Source organism: Panthera pardus, unplaced genomic scaffold (genome assembly GCF_024362965.1).
Source record: "Panthera pardus isolate Hobbes unplaced genomic scaffold, ASM2436296v1 HiC_scaffold_25, whole genome shotgun sequence".
NCBI lineage: Eukaryota > Metazoa > Chordata > Mammalia > Carnivora > Felidae > Panthera > Panthera pardus.
In genome coordinates, this window is record NW_026526821.1 from 29,778,900 (window position 1) to 29,797,932 (window position 19,033).

At 48.2% G+C, this 19,033-nt stretch overlaps 1 protein-coding gene across 6 annotated transcripts in view; it reads left to right on the forward strand.

Moving 5' to 3' along the window:
* The window catches only part of PTPRA (protein tyrosine phosphatase receptor type A), a 159,197-nt gene that overhangs the window by 138,062 nt on the left and 2,102 nt on the right, over positions 1-19,033 (forward strand). For all 6 annotated transcript variants that reach the window (XM_053890391.1, XM_053890392.1, XM_053890393.1 and 3 more), the window contains 9 exons: positions 204-323; positions 1,086-1,252; positions 1,753-1,888; positions 2,561-2,710; positions 3,871-3,964; positions 4,264-4,340; positions 4,809-4,943; positions 13,472-13,597; positions 13,677-13,828. In XM_053890391.1, the coding sequence (XP_053746366.1) occupies positions 204-323; positions 1,086-1,252; positions 1,753-1,888; positions 2,561-2,710; positions 3,871-3,964; positions 4,264-4,340; positions 4,809-4,943; positions 13,472-13,597; positions 13,677-13,828 (1,157 nt within the window). The remainder of the gene's footprint in view (positions 1-203; positions 324-1,085; positions 1,253-1,752; positions 1,889-2,560; positions 2,711-3,870; positions 3,965-4,263; positions 4,341-4,808; positions 4,944-13,471; positions 13,598-13,676; positions 13,829-19,033) is intronic.

Below are 19,033 nucleotides of genomic sequence, written 5' to 3' on the forward strand. Positions count from 1 at the left end.
TTAAGAGATAGTGCTAAACAGGATGGAAGCTGAGGGACTTGAAAAAAGAAGTTAAGTAAGTCTGCAGCTGACAGAGGTGAGAGAAGAGGCCTTCTCTGGGAACTTCTGTCTGGGCTTTTGTGCTCCTTTCCTTCAGGTCCTTCACATCTGCTGGGGGCAGGAGGTCTGAGGTCATCAGGTGATGTGTGTCTGTTCCTTTCCAGTGTAAGTGTGCCCAGTACTGGCCAGACCAAGGCTGCTGGACCTATGGGAATATCCGAGTGTCAGTAGAGGATGTGACCGTCCTGGTGGACTACACAGTGCGAAAGTTCTGCATTCAGCAGGTACGGCCTCCTTCCTCCTTTCTCCTCTCGTATTTAGGATCTGCTGACCACTAAGAGAGTGGAACAAACTGGGTCATCCCCCCTCTTATCCAGGGTGGTCAGGAATCACTGAGTGTGAGGTATGTTTGGACTCTGAGATTAGAGATCTGGGCTCCCAAGGAACTTTGTCAAAGCTAAGGGAGGAGCATTTTCATGACTGGGAGAAAAAAAAGTATTATTGAGATGGAGTTTGATCATCATCGAGATGATGTATGTGCATCAGGAGGTGGTATAATCTTCTGGGGACTTGACCCACCTTCTCCTTTCTTACTCCAAAGTCTCCTGACATCAAGGATATGGTGGGCCCTCCTCTTGGTCCTCCAGAGTGACCCTGGAGGCTTGAGCAAAAGTTGCCTTCAGAGCTGCGGGGTGGTGTGGTGCTATGAAAAGGGGACTTAACAAGAGTTGGGAGACCTGCATTTTAGTTCTGATCTTGCCATTAACTAGTTCTGAGACCTTGACGGGGTCACTCAGCTTCACGGAGTTTCACGTTTCACACCTGTCCGCTGGGAATAACAGTAACAGCCCTGCCTACCTCCATGGGGTTCCTGGGAAGAGATCCTGTCTCCGTAGTTCACACTTCCGTGGGTTCACTCTCATCTTCCCATTGTCGTTGACCACCACAGCTGCCCTGGCCCCCAAGCCTCACCTCCCCTCCCCTCCCCTGGCACTCCCCTACCCCAGGTTATCAGGGCCAACACACAAGATCTCCTCACTCCACAGGTGGGCGACATGACCAACAGGAAGCCACAGCGCCTCATCACTCAGTTCCACTTTACCAGCTGGCCAGACTTTGGGGTGCCTTTCACCCCGATCGGCATGCTCAAGTTCCTCAAGAAGGTGAAAGCCTGTAACCCTCAGTATGCAGGGGCCATCGTGGTCCACTGCAGGTCAGTGTGGCTGACCCTTGGCTCCCCATATACCATATTCTCCCACGGTTAGAGCAGGGGAAAGCACGGGGGCCCTGGCTGAGGAGAGGGGGCTCGCACAGAGCAGGTCAGCTGTTAGGGTCCTGGGACAGCAGCCAAAGAGACTCCTCAAGTTTTGGTGCTGGGTATAGAGCGTTTGAGGAAAGAGGGAAGGGTAGTCCTCCAAGATTGGGGATGGGCAGACCACTGCTATGAAGCCAGAAAGCTAGATTGAGTGCTGCTTTGTGTACTTGGAGCCTTCTGACCTTTCTAAGTGTCGAGGTTCCCTGGTCCTAATAAGTAAAGGTACAGAGTCCGGGGTGCAGTGGGATTGTTGGCTCCATGAGAGTTCCAGCTAGTCATCACTCAGAATTAGAATTTAGTGGCCTGAAGAAAGAGCCCTGGCCTATGCTGCCCCCTCCCTGTATGTTCCCACAAGGCATGCTGTCCGTCCCAGTAACACCCCTGCTCTCTGGCTACAGTGCGGGTGTAGGGCGTACAGGTACCTTTGTTGTCATTGATGCCATGCTGGACATGATGCATACAGAGCGGAAAGTGGATGTGTATGGCTTCGTGAGCCGGATCCGGGCACAGCGCTGCCAGATGGTGCAAACAGATGTGAGTGATTTGTGGGTAAGGTGGGGCGGGGAGGGGGGGGGGGGGCACATTCCAAGACCAAACATCTGCTAGCCTCATGGATTACTCAGCTCCTAGGTTATTGTAAATGATCAGAGACACGGAGCATAGAGGAAGTTGTGCCTACGGGAATTGGGAACACAGGTGTCATTTGCACTAGACTCCTAAGGATAAGGAACAGGTCCTAAGAGAAGCATGCAGGCAGCTGAGAGAACCAGTGCCCACAGAGTTGTGACACAGCTTGGCCATGTCCAGGAGCAGCAGTGGCCGTGTCCACAGAGCAGCAATCCGCTCTGTAGTTGGGGCATGGGGTTCAAAGCGCACAGCACTGGAAGGGAGCCTGGCAGAGGTTTTGTGTGTCACCAGATTTTGACAACCCCTTCAGACTATTAAATGTGTGTTGTCAGAATGAGCAGGAATTGGATCTGTCCTTCTCTCCAGGCTTCCAGTCTAGGAGGCTGCCAGAGTAGGACCCTCCCTCCTAAGTGAAGCACCCCCAGAGGGACTCATGCATTTCAGGTCCTGCCCCGGGACGAGAGTGAATGATTTTATTCCTGCTAGGGTCAAAGGAGAAGTGGACTGGAGTGAACTGGAGGTGGGAGGGTGTGATCTATGTTGTGTATAACTGAGAACTCGGGCATCGTGGCATTTCAGATGCAGTATGTCTTCATATACCAAGCCCTTCTGGAGCATTATCTGTACGGAGATACAGAACTAGAGGTGACCTCTCTAGAAACACATCTGCAGAAAATTTACAACAAAATCCCAGGGACCAGCAACAATGGATTAGAGGAGGAGTTTAAGGTGAGTTGGAGCTGAACTCCTTCATTCAGACTGGAGGATTCACGTGCTCTGGGGAATCCCCTTGTGAGGTATGTGGGTGGTTAAGGGGTTATGTGGGTTTCTGGTCCTTTACTCATACCCTAGTCACTTTCAACCCATCCTGTATGTTAAAATCACTTGGTGGTATTAGGAGGAAAGAAAAAACAGGCAATATTTTTTTTAAGTCCCCAAGTCTGCCCCCCGACCCCCACACACAGGTGATTATAATGCATAAGAACAGCAAACCTTTCCTGTAAGGACCAGAGAGTAGATCTTTTAGGCATTGCAAGCCATGTGGTCTCTGTTGCAACTACTTAAAACGGTTGCTGTAACATAAAAGAAGCTACATATAGATGCTATGTAAACAAATGAGCATGGCTGTGTTTCCATAAAAGTTTATTTATAGGCAGCAGATCAAACTTGGCCCATGGAGCATAGATTGCTGACCTCTGCTGTGTGCCATTGGACAATGGTTCTTAGCACACCTAAGGAACATGTCACACCCTTGTCAATACAAGTGTTCCCAGAAGAAGAGATTTCTGGGTTGCAGTGGGAAAGACCACATCCCTTAAAGCAGTTCTCAAACTATAATGGCACACAGATTACCACGGGATCCTGTTAAGGTGCAGGTTCTGATTCAGCAGGGGGAAATAGAGTTAGGGCCTAAGATTTTTCATTTCTAACACAGTGAGACTGATGCTGGTTTCTGGGCTACACTTTGAGTAGTATGGATCTAGAAGGAGCCTCAGAATCAGGAGAAGGGAACATTTGCATTTGAATACAGTTTTCTAAAGAGTCCAGTCTTCCTCTGGCAGAGCAGCGGGGAGAGAGGAAAGGCAGGCACACTCCTTCCTATGAAGCTAGGATCCTTGCTCCAGGATCATAAAGTTCCAGCCCCAGGGAATCCCAGAAGGGTCCACAGGAGCCCTCAAGGCAGTGTTTCCCAAACACTTGTTCTTGGCTTCTTCACTGAGCTTATGACAGAAGGAACTGGGTTCCAGCAAGAAAATGTGGAAATGGATGTCAGGGCTCTAGTGAGGAGCAGTAGACGCCAGAGTAGCCTAGAGATGCAGGTCCAGTGAAGGCATCATCTTGCCAAGTTATGGGGCGCAGTAATGTTTCCCCTCTCCTTCCCAATTCAGAAATTAACATCAATCAAAATCCAGAATGACAAGATGCGGACTGGAAACCTTCCAGCCAACATGAAGAAGAACCGGGTTTTACAGATCATTCCATGTAAGAGCCCTCTCCCCATCCCAAAGCCTTAGTGTCCCATTCCCTCCTTCCCCTTCACCCCTTCCACTTCTCAGGTACTAATTAATGATCACCTTGGAGACAAGAATTAGGGCACTGCCTCTTGTCGCTCTCAGTTCTTCAGTGGCTTCTGGAAATGAAAAAGCATGAAGGCCAAAGGGTTTCTCCCTCCTGCGCTGGGAACAGGCATGTTATTGCCCAGCTGGGATGGGTGGGAAGGAGAGATTGAAAGAGAGCCTGGAGGTGATGTTGGGGAGCCACAGCTGCTGTCCTTCCTGCAGATGAATTCAACAGAGTGATCATTCCAGTTAAGAGGGGTGAGGAGAACACCGACTACGTGAATGCATCCTTCATTGATGTAAGTGGTGGCCGTGTCCCCAGAGCTCCCCACCCCCCATGGAGACTCAGCTGGGCCTCGCAGTGCCACCCTCCCAGTGCTTGGGAGGGTTGTCTTTGAGTCAGTCAACAAATACAGAACTCATACCAACCTGTACACTAGGTCTTCCAGGCCCCAGAGAGCAGAAGGTGGGGAGGAAACAGAGGGCACACACCAGAGTGATAGCTAGAGGGAAAGCTCATAGCACACACCAAAGGCTAAAAGCCTCTGGTCCTTCCCATATCTGTTCTCTTCATCCCAGCTCCAAACCCCCATCCCTCACCCTCCTAAAAAGAGACTAGCGTGTCACACAGGGTTTGGCCAAAGGGGAGCTCTGCCTGGGATGAGTTTGCCTCCAAGCAGCCCCATCCCATCCTAGTGGCCTGTCTTCTTTGCTCTCCCCTCCCTGATTAAACCACCTTACTCCTACCATTGACCTGGACTGCATAGGGCTACCGACAGAAGGACTCCTACATCGCCAGCCAGGGCCCTCTTCTCCACACCATTGAGGACTTCTGGCGGATGATCTGGGAGTGGAAATCCTGCTCTATCGTGATGCTAACAGAACTGGAGGAGAGAGGCCAGGTGAGCTCAAAGAGGTCCTGGGCTGTGGGAGAAAGAGACCACAGGAAAAGGGGTGGAGGGGAGCTAAGAAGATATGTTTGGCATAAACTGCCCAAAGAGCCATATCCAAGCAGCTGATATGTGGGCAGTCTGGAGCTTCTCTCAGGACTGGAAGGGCAGTGTGATCTGAGTCCCCAGACAGTTCCCACCCTTTTACTTCTGTCCTGAATACAGTTCGCCCCGAGCCTAGCGTTGTGCACACCTCCTCCTCCCACCCCCCAGGCAGGGACAGAGCTGGTGAAATGAGGGATGCAGACCCAGACCGAGGCTCTGATTTGGAGTTCCTGAGTGTCCCTAAGAAGAGGGTGCCTTCCAGGCCAGAAAAAAATGAACCAAAGGACTGTGGGAAGATGAGTTGCCTCACAGTAAAGGAAACAGTGGAACTTGAGAAATAACAGCAACAACAGAAGGATATTTATAAGTTAACGTTCAGTTAACAAGGAAATCTTTTAAATTTTTTTTTCTTTAACATTTATTTATTATTGAGAGACAGAGAGTTACAGAGCGTGAGCAGGGGAGGGGTAGAGAGAGGGGGAGACACAGAATCTGAAGCAGGCTCCAGGCTCTGAGCTGTCAGCACAGAGCCCGATGCGGGGCTCAAACTCAAGAACCGTGAGATCATGACCTGAGCTGAAGTCGGTCGCTTAACCAACTGAGCCACCCAGGTGCCCCAACAAGGAAATCTTTTAAAGAAAAATGTCCTCTAGTCATTTAAAAAGTAGAATTGCTTGGGAACTCTGAATATAAGGGACCATAGAAGCCCCCTTAGGTCAGCTCCATTCATTGTAGGAGTTCTCTTAACACTGTTCCTGAGTCACCGTGCAGCCTCTACTGAGCACTTTGAATCTCAGAGATCGCTCTTTCTCTGCGCACCCCCACCCCACCTCTGCTGGGTGGCCCAGTGTGTGTTCACACAGTGTTTCTGATCTTAAAAACTCTCTCTGCTGTGGTTAGAGTACAGTAAATGGTTGCTTCGTTATGCCTGACGCGTGACTTAACAGGCATCAGAATTGAGAGAAGCCAGCAAGGGCCTGGTGATAAAGATCTTTCTGAGCCACAGTGAAGAGTTTAGACTTTATAGGGCAGTTTAAGAGCCCTTGACAATGTCAGATTTGTGGGGGGTTTTTGAAGTCCTTCTGGCTGAGTGAGGACAGATCAGAAACGAGCACACCAAAGGCAGAGAGGAAGTCGTGGCAGTACTGCTGGTGGCCTAGACTCAGGGATGGTGACAAGGGGTCTGTCCCAAAAGATAGTGAAGAGATGCATGGACTGGGCAGGGTGAAGAATTAAGGATGACACCCACTTATGACTCACTGAATTTGCAACCAATTGAAAATAAAAATTACTAAATACATCCTACATTAGTTGTTACCAGCTACATCTTCCCCGTTCTGTACTTGTACAGTTTGTTTATTTTAATCTTGATACAGTTTTATACATATTTGCACACCCAGCTGTTCTGTGCGCCAAGAATTTTTTCAGACTTAATCATTTAGCTCATTGGCTATTCTTTCCAGGTTTCCATCACGTCTCTAATCAACAGACATACTTCATGGGTCTTCATCTATCATTAATGACAATACTGATGAAGTGGAGTTTTGGGGCACAGTTCCTGGCTCTGCAGTTGTGCAGTGAGCTGCTGTGTTATCAGGAACTAGGTGTGTGTCTCCTGGCCCTCTGTGACAAGCTAGGATGGAATGTGCACGTAAACCACAGACCTGCACGAGGTTATCCCCACGCCCCCTGCCTCCAGATCTATGATGGACAGGCCCACACTGCAGGCAGAAGAGCCAGGATGGCAAGCACAATATCCTGTCTCCATCCACTGCCATGGAAGGAAATGTGGCCCAGTGAATACCTCACTAAATACATAGGGATTTAGTCAGTTGATTGAGGCCCGTTCCCCTTTACCTACAACTCGGCCTTATGCCTCTGTCTTTGCAGGGCCAGGGAGACAGGTAGCAGCTCTTGCCCTCAGAAGCTTCTGAAATGAATCAGAACAGGATATTAATAACATTCTTTACAAGGCCTCACTGCCCCCCTAAGACCTAATTCCGCTTCCTGTTCCATCTCCCGTTCGTCTTGTCAAGTGTAGCCTCCAGGGAGGCAAACACAGTAAGCCTAACTGATACATTTATACATGACACCACCACTGCCCACGCCTGGTTTTAAATTCCCAAGGAAAAAGTCTTAATTCCAAAATGTAAATTTTATAGACATTAAAATCTCAAAAGAATTAGAACTTAAAATCCAGAGTCCTCTTCTCCCTGTTTTCTTTTTCTTTCTATCCTAACCGGAGGGGTCCACCAAGATGCTTGTGAGGCCTGGGTGCCCTCAACGGCTGTAAGTTGGACCGTTCATCCGAGTGGGCAGAGCAGTTCCAGCAGTTTCTGCATGAGGACAGCCCAACCCAAGGTTGTGTGCCCCTTACCCAGTGTCGGCAGAATGAGATTGCATTAGGCACCTGCCATAAAGTGTGTGTCCCCATAACCGTTGTCAGCCTCGGACCATGCTAGAGACTAGTTGCTGTCCAGGGGGAGGAAGTTAAAAGACAGCAGGAGAAAAGACACAGAAGCTTCTGCTGTAGCTTCTCTAGGCTATCTTTTCCAGAATCCATAACCCGAAAACATAAATCTGAGATTAAAGCCCTGTTCCCAAGTATTCTGCTGCTGGACTTGAGCACATCTATTCCCAATCTCCCATCCTCTGCTACTGATGATTTTAACACCTGCCTTATTGCCCGTTAGTGGCCCCTATGCCTGATGCCTGCCTCTGCTCTTGAAGGCGTAAGTATCCACGTGGGCGACCCACTTATTCTTGGTCTTTCCACCTCTCGGCTCCCTCAGCCACCTCGTCAAATCACAGCCTTGTCCCTGCCAATATCTGCGCTGCCTTTGAGATCTCAACCCTGGGTCCCGCCCTGCTTACCATCTGCTGATCGCCAACCTCACTACTTCCCTCCTCTTAACTCCAGTTAAGTTTTTCTCTCCACCAAATCTCTAGAGCTGTGACCAGGGCCCGGGGGCATAAGAGCACCTGGCTCCACATCTCTGACACAGACAGTTTCACCACTCACCACTGACAAAATCCACAGACCGAGAGACACGAGTGGAGGTGAAACAAGAAAGGAATTTATTTCAGTGAGGCCGACACTGGGACGATAGCAGACTAACGTCTCAAAGACTATCTCCAAGTGCTGAAAATATTTCTAGGTTCATGGAAGGAAGCTGTGGGACAAAGTTCAGTGGGTACGTGCAGATGGGCAAAAAGGTCAGGTCGATCATGGTCAGACATGTGGGGTCTTGCTGAAGTCATGGCAGTCATTATTGCCTCAGGGATAATTTCAGTTCCCATCCCTGGATGCTTTGCTTGCCGGATCTTTTGCCTGCGTTAAGAGAGAAGCTGGAAAGAAAATTAATCAGAAAGTACAGACTGAGGTCAAAATGGAAGTGGTTAAAATCCTCTTCCAGAGCCACCGACTCCTCCACTTTTCAGCCTGGGACTCCCCACTCATGTTCTCACCTTCCTCCCTACTCTCTCTAGAGTTTTTGTGATTTGTCATTATTATAATCCTTCCCTTGCTAACATCTGTTATTCCCCCCGGTCTCTTACTTTCATGGCACCTTATCTCTCAGCCTGGCTCATTTTTCTCTAAGAAATCAGACAAGAGCAGGTTCATCTTCCCTCCTGCAAGCACCCAGCCTCCTCAGATCTGTAGGCATTCTCTCTCCTTCTCTCCTGTTGCAGCGGGAGAGGGTCCCTGCCCCTCTCTGTCCACCTGTCCACTGTGCCGGGCACCCCCCCTCCCCCCGCCTTCTCAAGTGTGTTGCTGCAGCGCTCTCCGACCCAATTATGCCAACCAGCCTTCGCGCTGTTGCACTTCCTGTCTTTACAAGATGAAAATCTCTCTCCTGTCCCACAGTTCCTTCCCTCTGCCCCCCGTCTCTCTGTACCCCTTCCTTCCCAGCACAACTCCTTTGAGGAGTTGGCTTCCTCCCTTCTACTTCTGTCCTCATCCTGTTCCTTCTCGGTCAGGATCACTGGTGACTGCCTTCTTGCCCTTCCAAAGGCCTTTCTTCTCTCTTGTCTCTCTGGTCCTTTTATTGCAGCATCTGAACACTCAACGCCTCCCGCCTCCTCAAAACACTTTCTTCCTTTGAATTCTATAATATCACCCCCTCACTGGCCTGGCAGTTCCTTTCATTTTCTTTGTGACCACCTCCTCCTCTGCATGACCTTTTAATCATTGAGGTGTCCTCGACTCAGGCCTTCACCCTCTGTAGTTTGTCTTAACACACTATCTTTTGAGGACCTCATCTAGTCCTGTGGCTTGAGATGCTGTCTATACGCCAGAGTTCCCCAAATCTGTGTCTCTAACCCAGCCCCCTCTTCCCACTTGTGTATCCACGTACCCGCCCGATATCTTCATATGGCTCTCCGTTGAGGATCTCGAACTCCACCTGGCCCAGATGAAACTTGATTTCCTCCTTCCTCCATACTAGTCCACCCCAGTCTTGCCATCTCAGTAGGTGGTGCCGCCTTCCACCCGGTTGTTCAGGGAGAAGTCTAGGAGTTCCCTTCATCGCTCCCCTTTCCTCACTCCTCACACCGGTGAGGTCTGACCTGTGCTGACCATATCCGCTTCTCTCTAGTGTAACTACTGACCCGTCCTAGAAACCACCGTCCCCTCACCTGCACCACTGAAGTAGCCTGGCAGCCCGTCTACCTGCTTCCATTCCACCCACTTTTAGTCACCTCACATGGCAGCCGGAGATCATTTTGAAAACATAAACCTAACTGTGGCCACTGCTTAAAGTCCATTTGGGGCTTCCTGAGATCTTGAGGGGAAATTTACCTATGCATACAAAATTTAGGAACCTTTCATATTGATATCCAGTCCCAAGACTTGAATTACATTGTTCTTCCTCACAGTTTCCCTTGCTCATTTTAAATACAGTTTCCATTTTCCCTCGTTCCCTTCTGCCCTCTAGCTGCTGAGTGGAGCATGGCTTCTGAGATGGGTCACAGCCAATCCCTGCGAGGGGGGGGTCCCACCTTTGCCCTTGCTTTGTGTTCTGCACAGGCCTGGTCTCCAGCTCACATCTCCCTCCTCAGCAGGATCCCAAGGCCTTTGTAGCCCTGGGCATCCGTAGGTACGGCTGCTGGCCCCTGTTCTGGATTCCTCAGGTCCCCATTCTGCCTGCTTAAGGAAGGGGGTTCCTCTCTTTTGGCCCAGAGAAAAGTCACCCCAGGAGATTTCTAAACTGGAGCTGTTCTTGTGTACTCCAGAGCCTTCTCCCTCAAAACTTAGTTCCCTAACTCTGTATCCCTGGAGGCCTCCTTCCAGTTTGCTCCTTTTCTTCTCCGTGGTGCCTCACCACTAAGGTCTCAAATACCTGAAAGCCATCAACTGTGGATCCGTACTATTTCTTTTTCTAGTCATACTGTGATTCTAGCTCATACACTTCATTTCTCTCAAGCCCATTTGGATCTTAGCACTGGTAATGGTTTTAAAGTTCCAGTCTTCACTCGTAGCTGGTAAGCTGTGTAAAGGCAGTGTTGGGAGGGAACTATGGCAGCAAAACTCATTCCACTCACTAATGCCCTAAAAACCAACATAATCTCTTGTTTAAGAGCCTTAATTAGAATTTTTTTAAGCTGTTCTTCTTGAGAAGAAGTCCCAGGGCCCCAACCCCCAAGGCATCCCCAGGGCCCCCAGTGGGCACATTGTGGAAAAGCACTAGTCTATGACTTTGCTGTGATCCACCACTTTAATAATTCTGTGTTTTAGAATGAGCTCAACATCATTTATAAAGTGGGTAATGAATGATTACACATACGAAAAGCAAGAAGAGTCACTAAAATGGACTTGAATGATTAGTTTATTTGGACTGAGAGACTATTGGTGATTTTTATTTTTCTACTTCTCATAATTTTCCCAGTGAATGTAAAATACATTTGTGGTTGAGGATTTTAAAATTGCCAGTAGTGAAGTATCCGAGATCTTCACCGAAATGCTCTGAAGAAATGGACAGTATAACTATATTGTTCTATTTATGTATTTATAGCCTGACTCATTCTGCAAGCATTGAACAAATTCATTTACCAGATACTGAGAGCCTACCACATGCAGGCAGTGTGCAAGGTGCCGGGGAGACAAAGATGAAAAGTGGCAGTCGCTGCCCACAAGGAACTGTGGAGGAAATTGAGCCAGATGCCAGCAAGACAGGCCATAAACCATCTCCTGCTCGCTAGCAAGGACAGCAGTGCGCGTGCCATTGCAGGATCAAAAGATAAAGAAGAGGGGCTCCTGGGTGCCTCAGTCAGTTGAGCCGACTGGTTGAGGTCATGGTCCAAGGGTTGTAGGATCAAGCCCCGTGTCAGGCTTCGTGCTGAGCATGGAGCCTGCTTACGATTCTCCCTCTCTCTCCCCCAGTCTGTCTCTTTCTCTCAAAAAAGAACAAAAACAAGATAAAGAGGGAAGGGATGATGGGGTGCCAGTGTGGCTCGGTTGAGTATCTGACTTCCACTCAGGTCATGATCTCATGAATGAGCCCGCGTTGGGCTCTGTGCTGACAGCTCAGAGCCTGGAGCCTGCTTCCGATTCTGTGTCTCCCTCTCTCTCTCTATCTTCCCCTGCTTGCTCTCTGTCTCTCTCTCTTTAAAATAAATACACATTAAAAAAAAAAAAAGAGGAAGGGGATGAAGGGTGCTGTGGCCTGTGCTGTGTGAAGCACCATGGCTGGGTGGGAATGTCACTGGGGTCAGTTTCTCTGGCTTAGCAGTCTGACATATGTAAACATCTGTAAGATGTGGAAACACCCCAAGGGAACAAGGGATGGAGAGGCATTGGAGCAAAGACATTTCTCTCCACCCTGCCATTGAGTGTTGGATGCAGCTGAGGTGATGGTCAGAGCTCTTCAGAGATACTGTAATATATTGCAAATTAGACTGTAAGTAACACCAAAACGTTAAGGGATTATGTCCAGTAAGGGAATTAAGTTTTTAAATTTACATTTGACTCGTGAACAACATGGGGGTTGTTGTTGTTCAACCCCTAGCACCCTGTTCCCACTTGGTGCAGTCAGAAATCTGTAGGGGCACCTGGGTGGCTCAGTCAGTTAAGCATCTGACTTCCGCTCAGGTCATGATCTCACGGTCTGTGGGTTCGAGCCCTGCATTGGGCTCTGTGCTGACAGCTCAGAGCCTGGAGCCTGCTTCGGATTCTGTGTCTCCCTCTCTCTCTGCCCCTCCTCTGCTCGCTTGCTCTCTCTCAAAAATAAACATTTAAAATAAAAAATCTGTGTATATCCCAGGGATGGAAGCTATAGCATATGGAATATAGTCAGTGGTATCGTAATAGCTACCATGGTAGCTATTCTTGGGTGAGCACAGTATAATGTATAGATGTGCCAAATTACTGTGTTATATACCTGAAATTAACACTGTGTGTCAACTGTACTTCAATTAAAAAAAGAAAAATCTGCCAGGGCGTCTGGGTGGTTCAGTCGATTAAACGTCTGACTCTTGGCTTTGGCTCGGGTCACAATCTCACAGTTCATGAGTTTGGGCCCCACATCAGACTCTGCACTGACAGCACAGAACTTGCCTGGGATTCTGTCTCTCCCTCTCTCTCTGCCCCTCCTCTGCTCTGTCTCTCAAAATAAATAAACTTAAAATTTTTTTGAGAAAAAAAAATCTGTCTATAACGTTTGACTCATCAAAAATGTAATGAATAGCGGCTCCTGGTGACTCAGTCGGTTAAGTGTCCCAACTTCAGCTCAGGTTATGATCTCACAGTCCGTGAGTTCGAGTCCCGCGTCAGGCTCTGTGCTGATCTCACAGTCCGTGAGTTCGAGTCCCGCGTCAGGCTCTGTGCTGACAGCTCAGAGCCTGGAGCCTGCTTTGGATTCTGTGTCTCCCTCTCCCTCTGCCCCTCCCCTGCTCATGCTCTCTCTCTCTCTGTCTCAAAAATAAAATAAAAACATTAAAAAAATTCCCTCTGCCTCTCCCTTTGCCCTCAAAAAAAAAGTAAAAAAACAAAACAAAAAAATGTAATGAATAGCCTACTGCTGACCTGAAGACTTATCGGTAACATAAACCATTAGCACATATTTTGTATGTTTTACATATTCTATACTGTATTCTCATAATAAACTAGAGAGAAAAGAAAATGGCATTAAGGAAATTGTAAGGAAGAGAAAATACATTTGCACTGTACTGTATTTATCCAGAAGAAGCTGTATATGAATGGGCCCATGCAGCTCAAACCCGTGTTGTTCAAGGGTCAGCTATAGATGTCCTAGTGAGGATCAGAAGTTAATTGGAGTGATATTAAGTAATGTAATGGCACTGAGGTTTTGGTACCTTGGAGATGAAGTGTGTCCAGTAAGAGCTGGCTAAGAAGGGACCAGGCAGCTCAGAAGGCAGCCCTGCCTCTGCCACACATCATATCCCAAGGGCCTCACCTCTCCCATTTGTCTCTCCAGGAGAAATGTGCCCAGTACTGGCCCTCGGATGGAGTAGTGTCCTATGGAGACATCACAGTAGAGCTGAAGAAGGAGGAGGAATGTGAGAGCTACACTGTCCGAGACCTCCTAGTTACCAACACCAGGGTAAGGTGGCCGGTGGGTGAGCCTCCTCCCATGGGGAGAGCCACGGTGCCCTGCATCTCTGATCCCCCTTCTTCCAAAGGAGAACAAGAGCCGGCAGATCCGGCAGTTCCACTTCCATGGCTGGCCCGAAGTGGGCATCCCCAGCGACGGAAAGGGCATGATCAGCATCATCGCAGCCGTGCAGAAGCAGCAGCAGCAGTCAGGGAACCACCCCATCACTGTGCACTGCAGGTACCACTCTCCCCAGCCCTCTGAGGGGCAGAGAAAGTGACGAGAGGCAGGCAGGGGAGGCGACCGTGAGCATCCCGGTGAGCATGTGGCAGTCAAGTTTGACGACCAGCACGGGGCCAGATGATAAGAGCGTCTTGGTGTTTGAACTTCGCGTTAAGTGCTAGGGAATCGGTGACATTAAGATATTGGGCAGGGGGAGGATTTGAGAGCGTGATGGGATACAGGAGAGCAACAGGGGAGACTGAGAGTGGAGAGACCAGTTGGACAATGTGGGGGTGAGGGTCTGGCCTCCTTAAGAAACACAGGAAAAGAGGGGCACCTGGGTGGCTCAGTCAGTTAAGCATCTGACTTCAGCTCGGGTCATGATCTCACGGTCTGTAAGTTCGAGCCCCATGTCAGGCTCTGTGCTGACAACTCAGAGCCTGGAGCCTGCTTCAGATTCTGTGTCTCCCTCTCTCTCTTCCCCTCCCCTGCTCATGCTCTGTCTCTCTCTGTCTCAAAAATAAAAACATTTAAAAAATGTTTTTAATTAAAAAAAAGGAAACACAGGAAAAGAGAAAAGGGCAACTATTTTCAAACAGTTTGAAGAAAAATGAACAAAACTAAAAACATAGTTGTGAAAGAGAAGAGGAGTCCAGGGTGTAGGATACATCCCAAGTGTGAAACGGGGTTACTGATAGTAGTTGGTGTCACTGACAGAAGATGGTAAGGGGACTCATTTGAGACGGGGGTGGTGAAGGTGAATTGTTTGGGGCATGTTTGATTGCATTTTATTAAAAAAAAAATCTACCATGAGTTTGTATTGCTTTTATAGTTAGGAAGAAAAAAAAAAAAACTCTTAGAAGGAAAACTAGAGTATAAATCCCTGCCAATTAGTTTTAAAGATAGAAAAATGAGCAAAGGAACTCCTAGGAATGTATCCAGTGAATGTGCTTCAGGAAGGTTGTAAATTATCTAAACATTAATAGGGGACTGATTCCATAAGCTCTGATGCATCTCATGCTACAGAGCTGCAAAGATTAATGAGGAGTCTGCTTATATACTGGGTATGGGTTAATCCTCTAGACTTACTGTTTTGTGAGCAAGGCAAATGAGAGATAGGGAAAGAACGTAGGTTTCTGTTGGGGGGCACCTGGCTGATTCCGTGGGTAGAGCATGAGACTCTTGACCTCAGGGTCCTGAGTTCGAGCACTACGTGGGTGTAGAGATCACCTAAAAATATCTTAAGGAAGGGAACACCTAGGCAGCTCAGGCAGATAAGCATAGCTCAGGTCATGATCTCGAGATCATGAAAACGAGCCCTGAGTCCCTTGGGATTCTCTCTGTCCCTGTCTCTCTGCCCCTCCCCCGTTCACATTCTCTCTCTCTCTTTGCCCCTCCTGCCCTTGCATTTTCATGTGCACACTCTCTCTCAAAATAAACTTTAAAAAAAAAGTAAAAATAAAGGGGCGCCTGGGTGGCTGAGTTGGTTAAGGATCCAACTATTAAGTTTGTCTCAGGTCATGATCTCATGCATTGTGAGTTTGAGCCCCACATCAGGCTCTGCACTAACACTATGGTGCCTGGTTGGGATTCTGTCTCTCCCTCTCTCTTTGCCCCTCTCCCACTTGTTCTCTCTCTCTCAAAATAAGGAAGGAAGGGAGGGAGGGAGGAAGGAAGGAAGGAGAAAGGGAAGAAAGGAAAGAAAGAAAGAGGTAAAGGAAAGGGAGAGGAAAAGAGAAGAAAGGAAAAGAAAAAAGTGAAGAAAAGAAAGAAATCTTAAGGAAGAAGTGGCCAAGTGCACCAGCTACTACAGACAGATAGTAAACATGAAAAGATGCTAAACTTTACTAGTAATATTCTGAGAAATGAGGATGAAAATAGTGCAGCATGGCTTTTTATCCACTGGATTTTGGCAAAATTAAAAGGATTCCTTGGTGGGGCGCCTGGCTGGCTTGGTTGGCGGAACATGCAGCTCTTGATCCTCAGGGTTGTGCGTTTAAGCCCCATGTTGGGTTTCGAGATTACTTTAAAAATTAAATTAGAAAATAATAAATAAAAATTTTAAGGAAAAAGGATTTCTTGGCCTGCCCAGATGAACACTTCTTTCCCTACACTTTTTTCTCTCCCTTGGTCACCCTCTCTTGGCAAACTCCAAATTCTCTAGCTACCCTGCGTCTGCACCGTGCAGCTGAGTGTGGCTGAAGAAAAGCACTGGGTTACAGGCCTCATTTTATGTTCCTGACCACTGGTCTCATGGTGGGCCCTGAGCGCTGCCTTGCTGTCCTTCTGCACCTTCCACGCTTCTAGACCAGGGCTGGACGTACTAGGACCCACTGCCATATCTGGCCTGCCACCTAGTTTTATGTGGATCTGCAAGCTAAGAACTGTTTTTACATTTTTAAATGTTGTTTTTTTGGTTTTTTGGTTTTTTTGTTTTTAAATCAAAAGAAGACTAGAGGCGCCTGGGTGGCTCAGTCAGTTAAGCATTCGACTTCGACTCAGGTCATGATCTATCTCACAGTCCGTGAGTTCAAGCCCCAAGTTCAGCTGAGCTCGAGCCCCACTTGGGGCTCTACAGTCCTTCCCCCTCTCTCTCTGCCCCTCGTTCATTCGTGCTCTGTCTCTCTCAAAAACAAATGAATAAATTTTTTAAAGATTTTTTTTACTCAAAAGAAGACTATTTTATGACCTGAAGATTGCTTGAAATTCAGATTTCAGTGCCCCCATATAAGGTTTTATTGGAATACAGCTGTGCCCATTTGTTTCTGTACTGGCTGCTCTGGTGCTCCAGCAAAAGAGTTGAGACCATACGTGGTGCTCTCCTCACCTCACACTGCTGCTCAGCACATAAGAAGTCAGAGTTGCGCTGTTACATCTTGATTTTGTCTTTTCTCAGCAAAACCTATGATGTATTCTATCTGGCCCTTGATAGAAAAGCTTGCCAGACTTTGTCCTGTATGACTATTTCACACCTCCTCTCAAACCTAAAACCACCACTGCCTCTTCTGTCCTCACGCTTAAGAGAGGACGGTGATTTCTGTTTGACGAAGAAAAGAGAAGCAATCCGAACTCCCACAGGCTCCCACCACCACAGCTGCCAATCCACCTGCCGTGGTGCTGTGGACCCTGCATCCCTCCTGTCCAGTGGATGAGTTGTCTGAGCTCTCTCTGTAGCCCATTACATTAACCATCTATTGCTAATCTCCGCACCTTAAAACAACACATGTTTAGCTTACGGTCTCTGTGGTCAGGAGTCTGAGCACATCTTAGGTGAGTCCTGTGCTTCAGGGTCTCACAAGACTGCAGGCAAGGTTTTGGCTGGGGCTGCGGTCCCATCTGATGCTCGATTGGGAAGGATCCATTTCTGAGCTCACCTGGTTGTTAGTAGCATTCAGTTCCTTGTAGGCGGCTGTACTGAGGGCCTCTGTTGTTTGAAATTCCATGCCACATGGACCTTCCCAGTGTGGCGGCTGGCTTCTTCTAAACCAGCAAAAGAGAGAGTGTCTCCTTGCAAAACAGGCATTATGATCCCGTGTAACATCATATACGTGTAGTTATATACATCCCATCACGCTTGCTATAAATCTGTTGGTTAGAAGCACAGCACATGTCCTGCCCACACCCAAGGGGAGGAGATCACACGAGGGCATGAACAACAGAAGATATCGTGGGGGATCGTGGGGGCCATGGTGAGGCCTGTCTGCCACACACACCCTCCACTTGGATATCAGTTCCATCCACTTTTGTCTCCTCAGGACTTGACTTCAGTATCCTACATCATCAGGTTTTCCTCTGAATAACTGTCTGGATAACTATCATCTTCATATAGATGTGCTATAATTTCTCCCATCTTAATATTTTAAAAACTCTTACCTCAGGGCACCTGGGTGGCTCATTCGGTTGAGCAACCGACTTCAGCTCAGGTCATGATTTCATGGTTTGTGAGTTCGAGCCCCGCGTCGGGCTTTGTACTGACAGCCTAGAGCCTGGAGCCTGCTTCTGATTCTATGCCTCCCTCTCTCTCTCTGCCCCTCCCCCACTCATGCTCTGTCTTTCTCTGTCTCAGAAATAAATAAACATTAAAAAAATTTTTTTTAAAGAAACAAAACTCTTACCTCTAATTTCTTCCAGGTAGCCCTCTGTTTCTCTGTTTTCCTTAATAATAAAGCTTCTCAAAAGATTTGTCCAGACTAACGCCCCAAGTCCTCTCTCCTCATTCTCTCTCTCTGTCCCATTCCAGTTAACCCCTTTCCTCCCACATTCCATTACAGCTGCCCCAGTGGGGGCTACCTGTGACGTCCACGTTGCTGAGTCCAGAGATCATTCTGTCTCATTACCCTTGACCTTCATCAGCATCAAACACAGTTGACCACTCACTTCTCCGTGGAATGCTTTCAGCATAACTTCTCTCCTGGTTTGTGTCCTCATTGACTGATTCCTCCTCATCCATGGTCCAGGGCCTCGTCCTTGGACCTCTTGTGAGCCCATCTTGTCACCTGGCTTTCATCCCAACTCCCACATGTCATCACTGGTTCACCCTCTCCCCTAAACTCCAGATTTATATGTCTAGTTACCTACTCAACATTTCCACTTGGGCATCTTCAGTTTAAAGGGTTCAGATAAGAACTTCTGGTCTTTTTTTCTAAGCCTTCTATTTTCACAGCCTTCCCCCAAGTCAGTAAGTGGCATCTCATCCCCCAGCTAACTCCTATGAAAAGCTTTGGAGCCATACTGTTCTCCTTATTTCCTCACCCATGCACATCTCATGTTCGACCTTGCTCTACATGGAAAGCAGTTTCAGAATCAAGTATTTCTCACTCCCTCCACCAGCACCTCTCTAAGCCACCACCCCTTCTTCCCAGTACTTATACTGGCCTCGCTGATTTCCCTGTCCCACCTTCCTACCTGTTCTCAACACAGCAGCCTGAGAGACCCTTTTAAAACTTCAGTCAGGCCACATCACTCAGAATCCCAACATGATCTGAGGGCTCTCACCTCACCCCGACCACGCTTCTTCCTTCTGTCCGTCCATCCATCCATTAGATCCAGCTACACAGCTTCCACACCTGGACATCCTGCCTTGTGCCTAAGATACTCCTCTCCCAGACAGCTACTGGGCCTTGGCCCTCGCCTTCTTCAGGTCTCTGCTCATGTGACCTCCTACTAGAGAACCTTCCCCAACCACCCTGCCTAGAACTCCTATTCCTCTTTTTCCTTCCCACA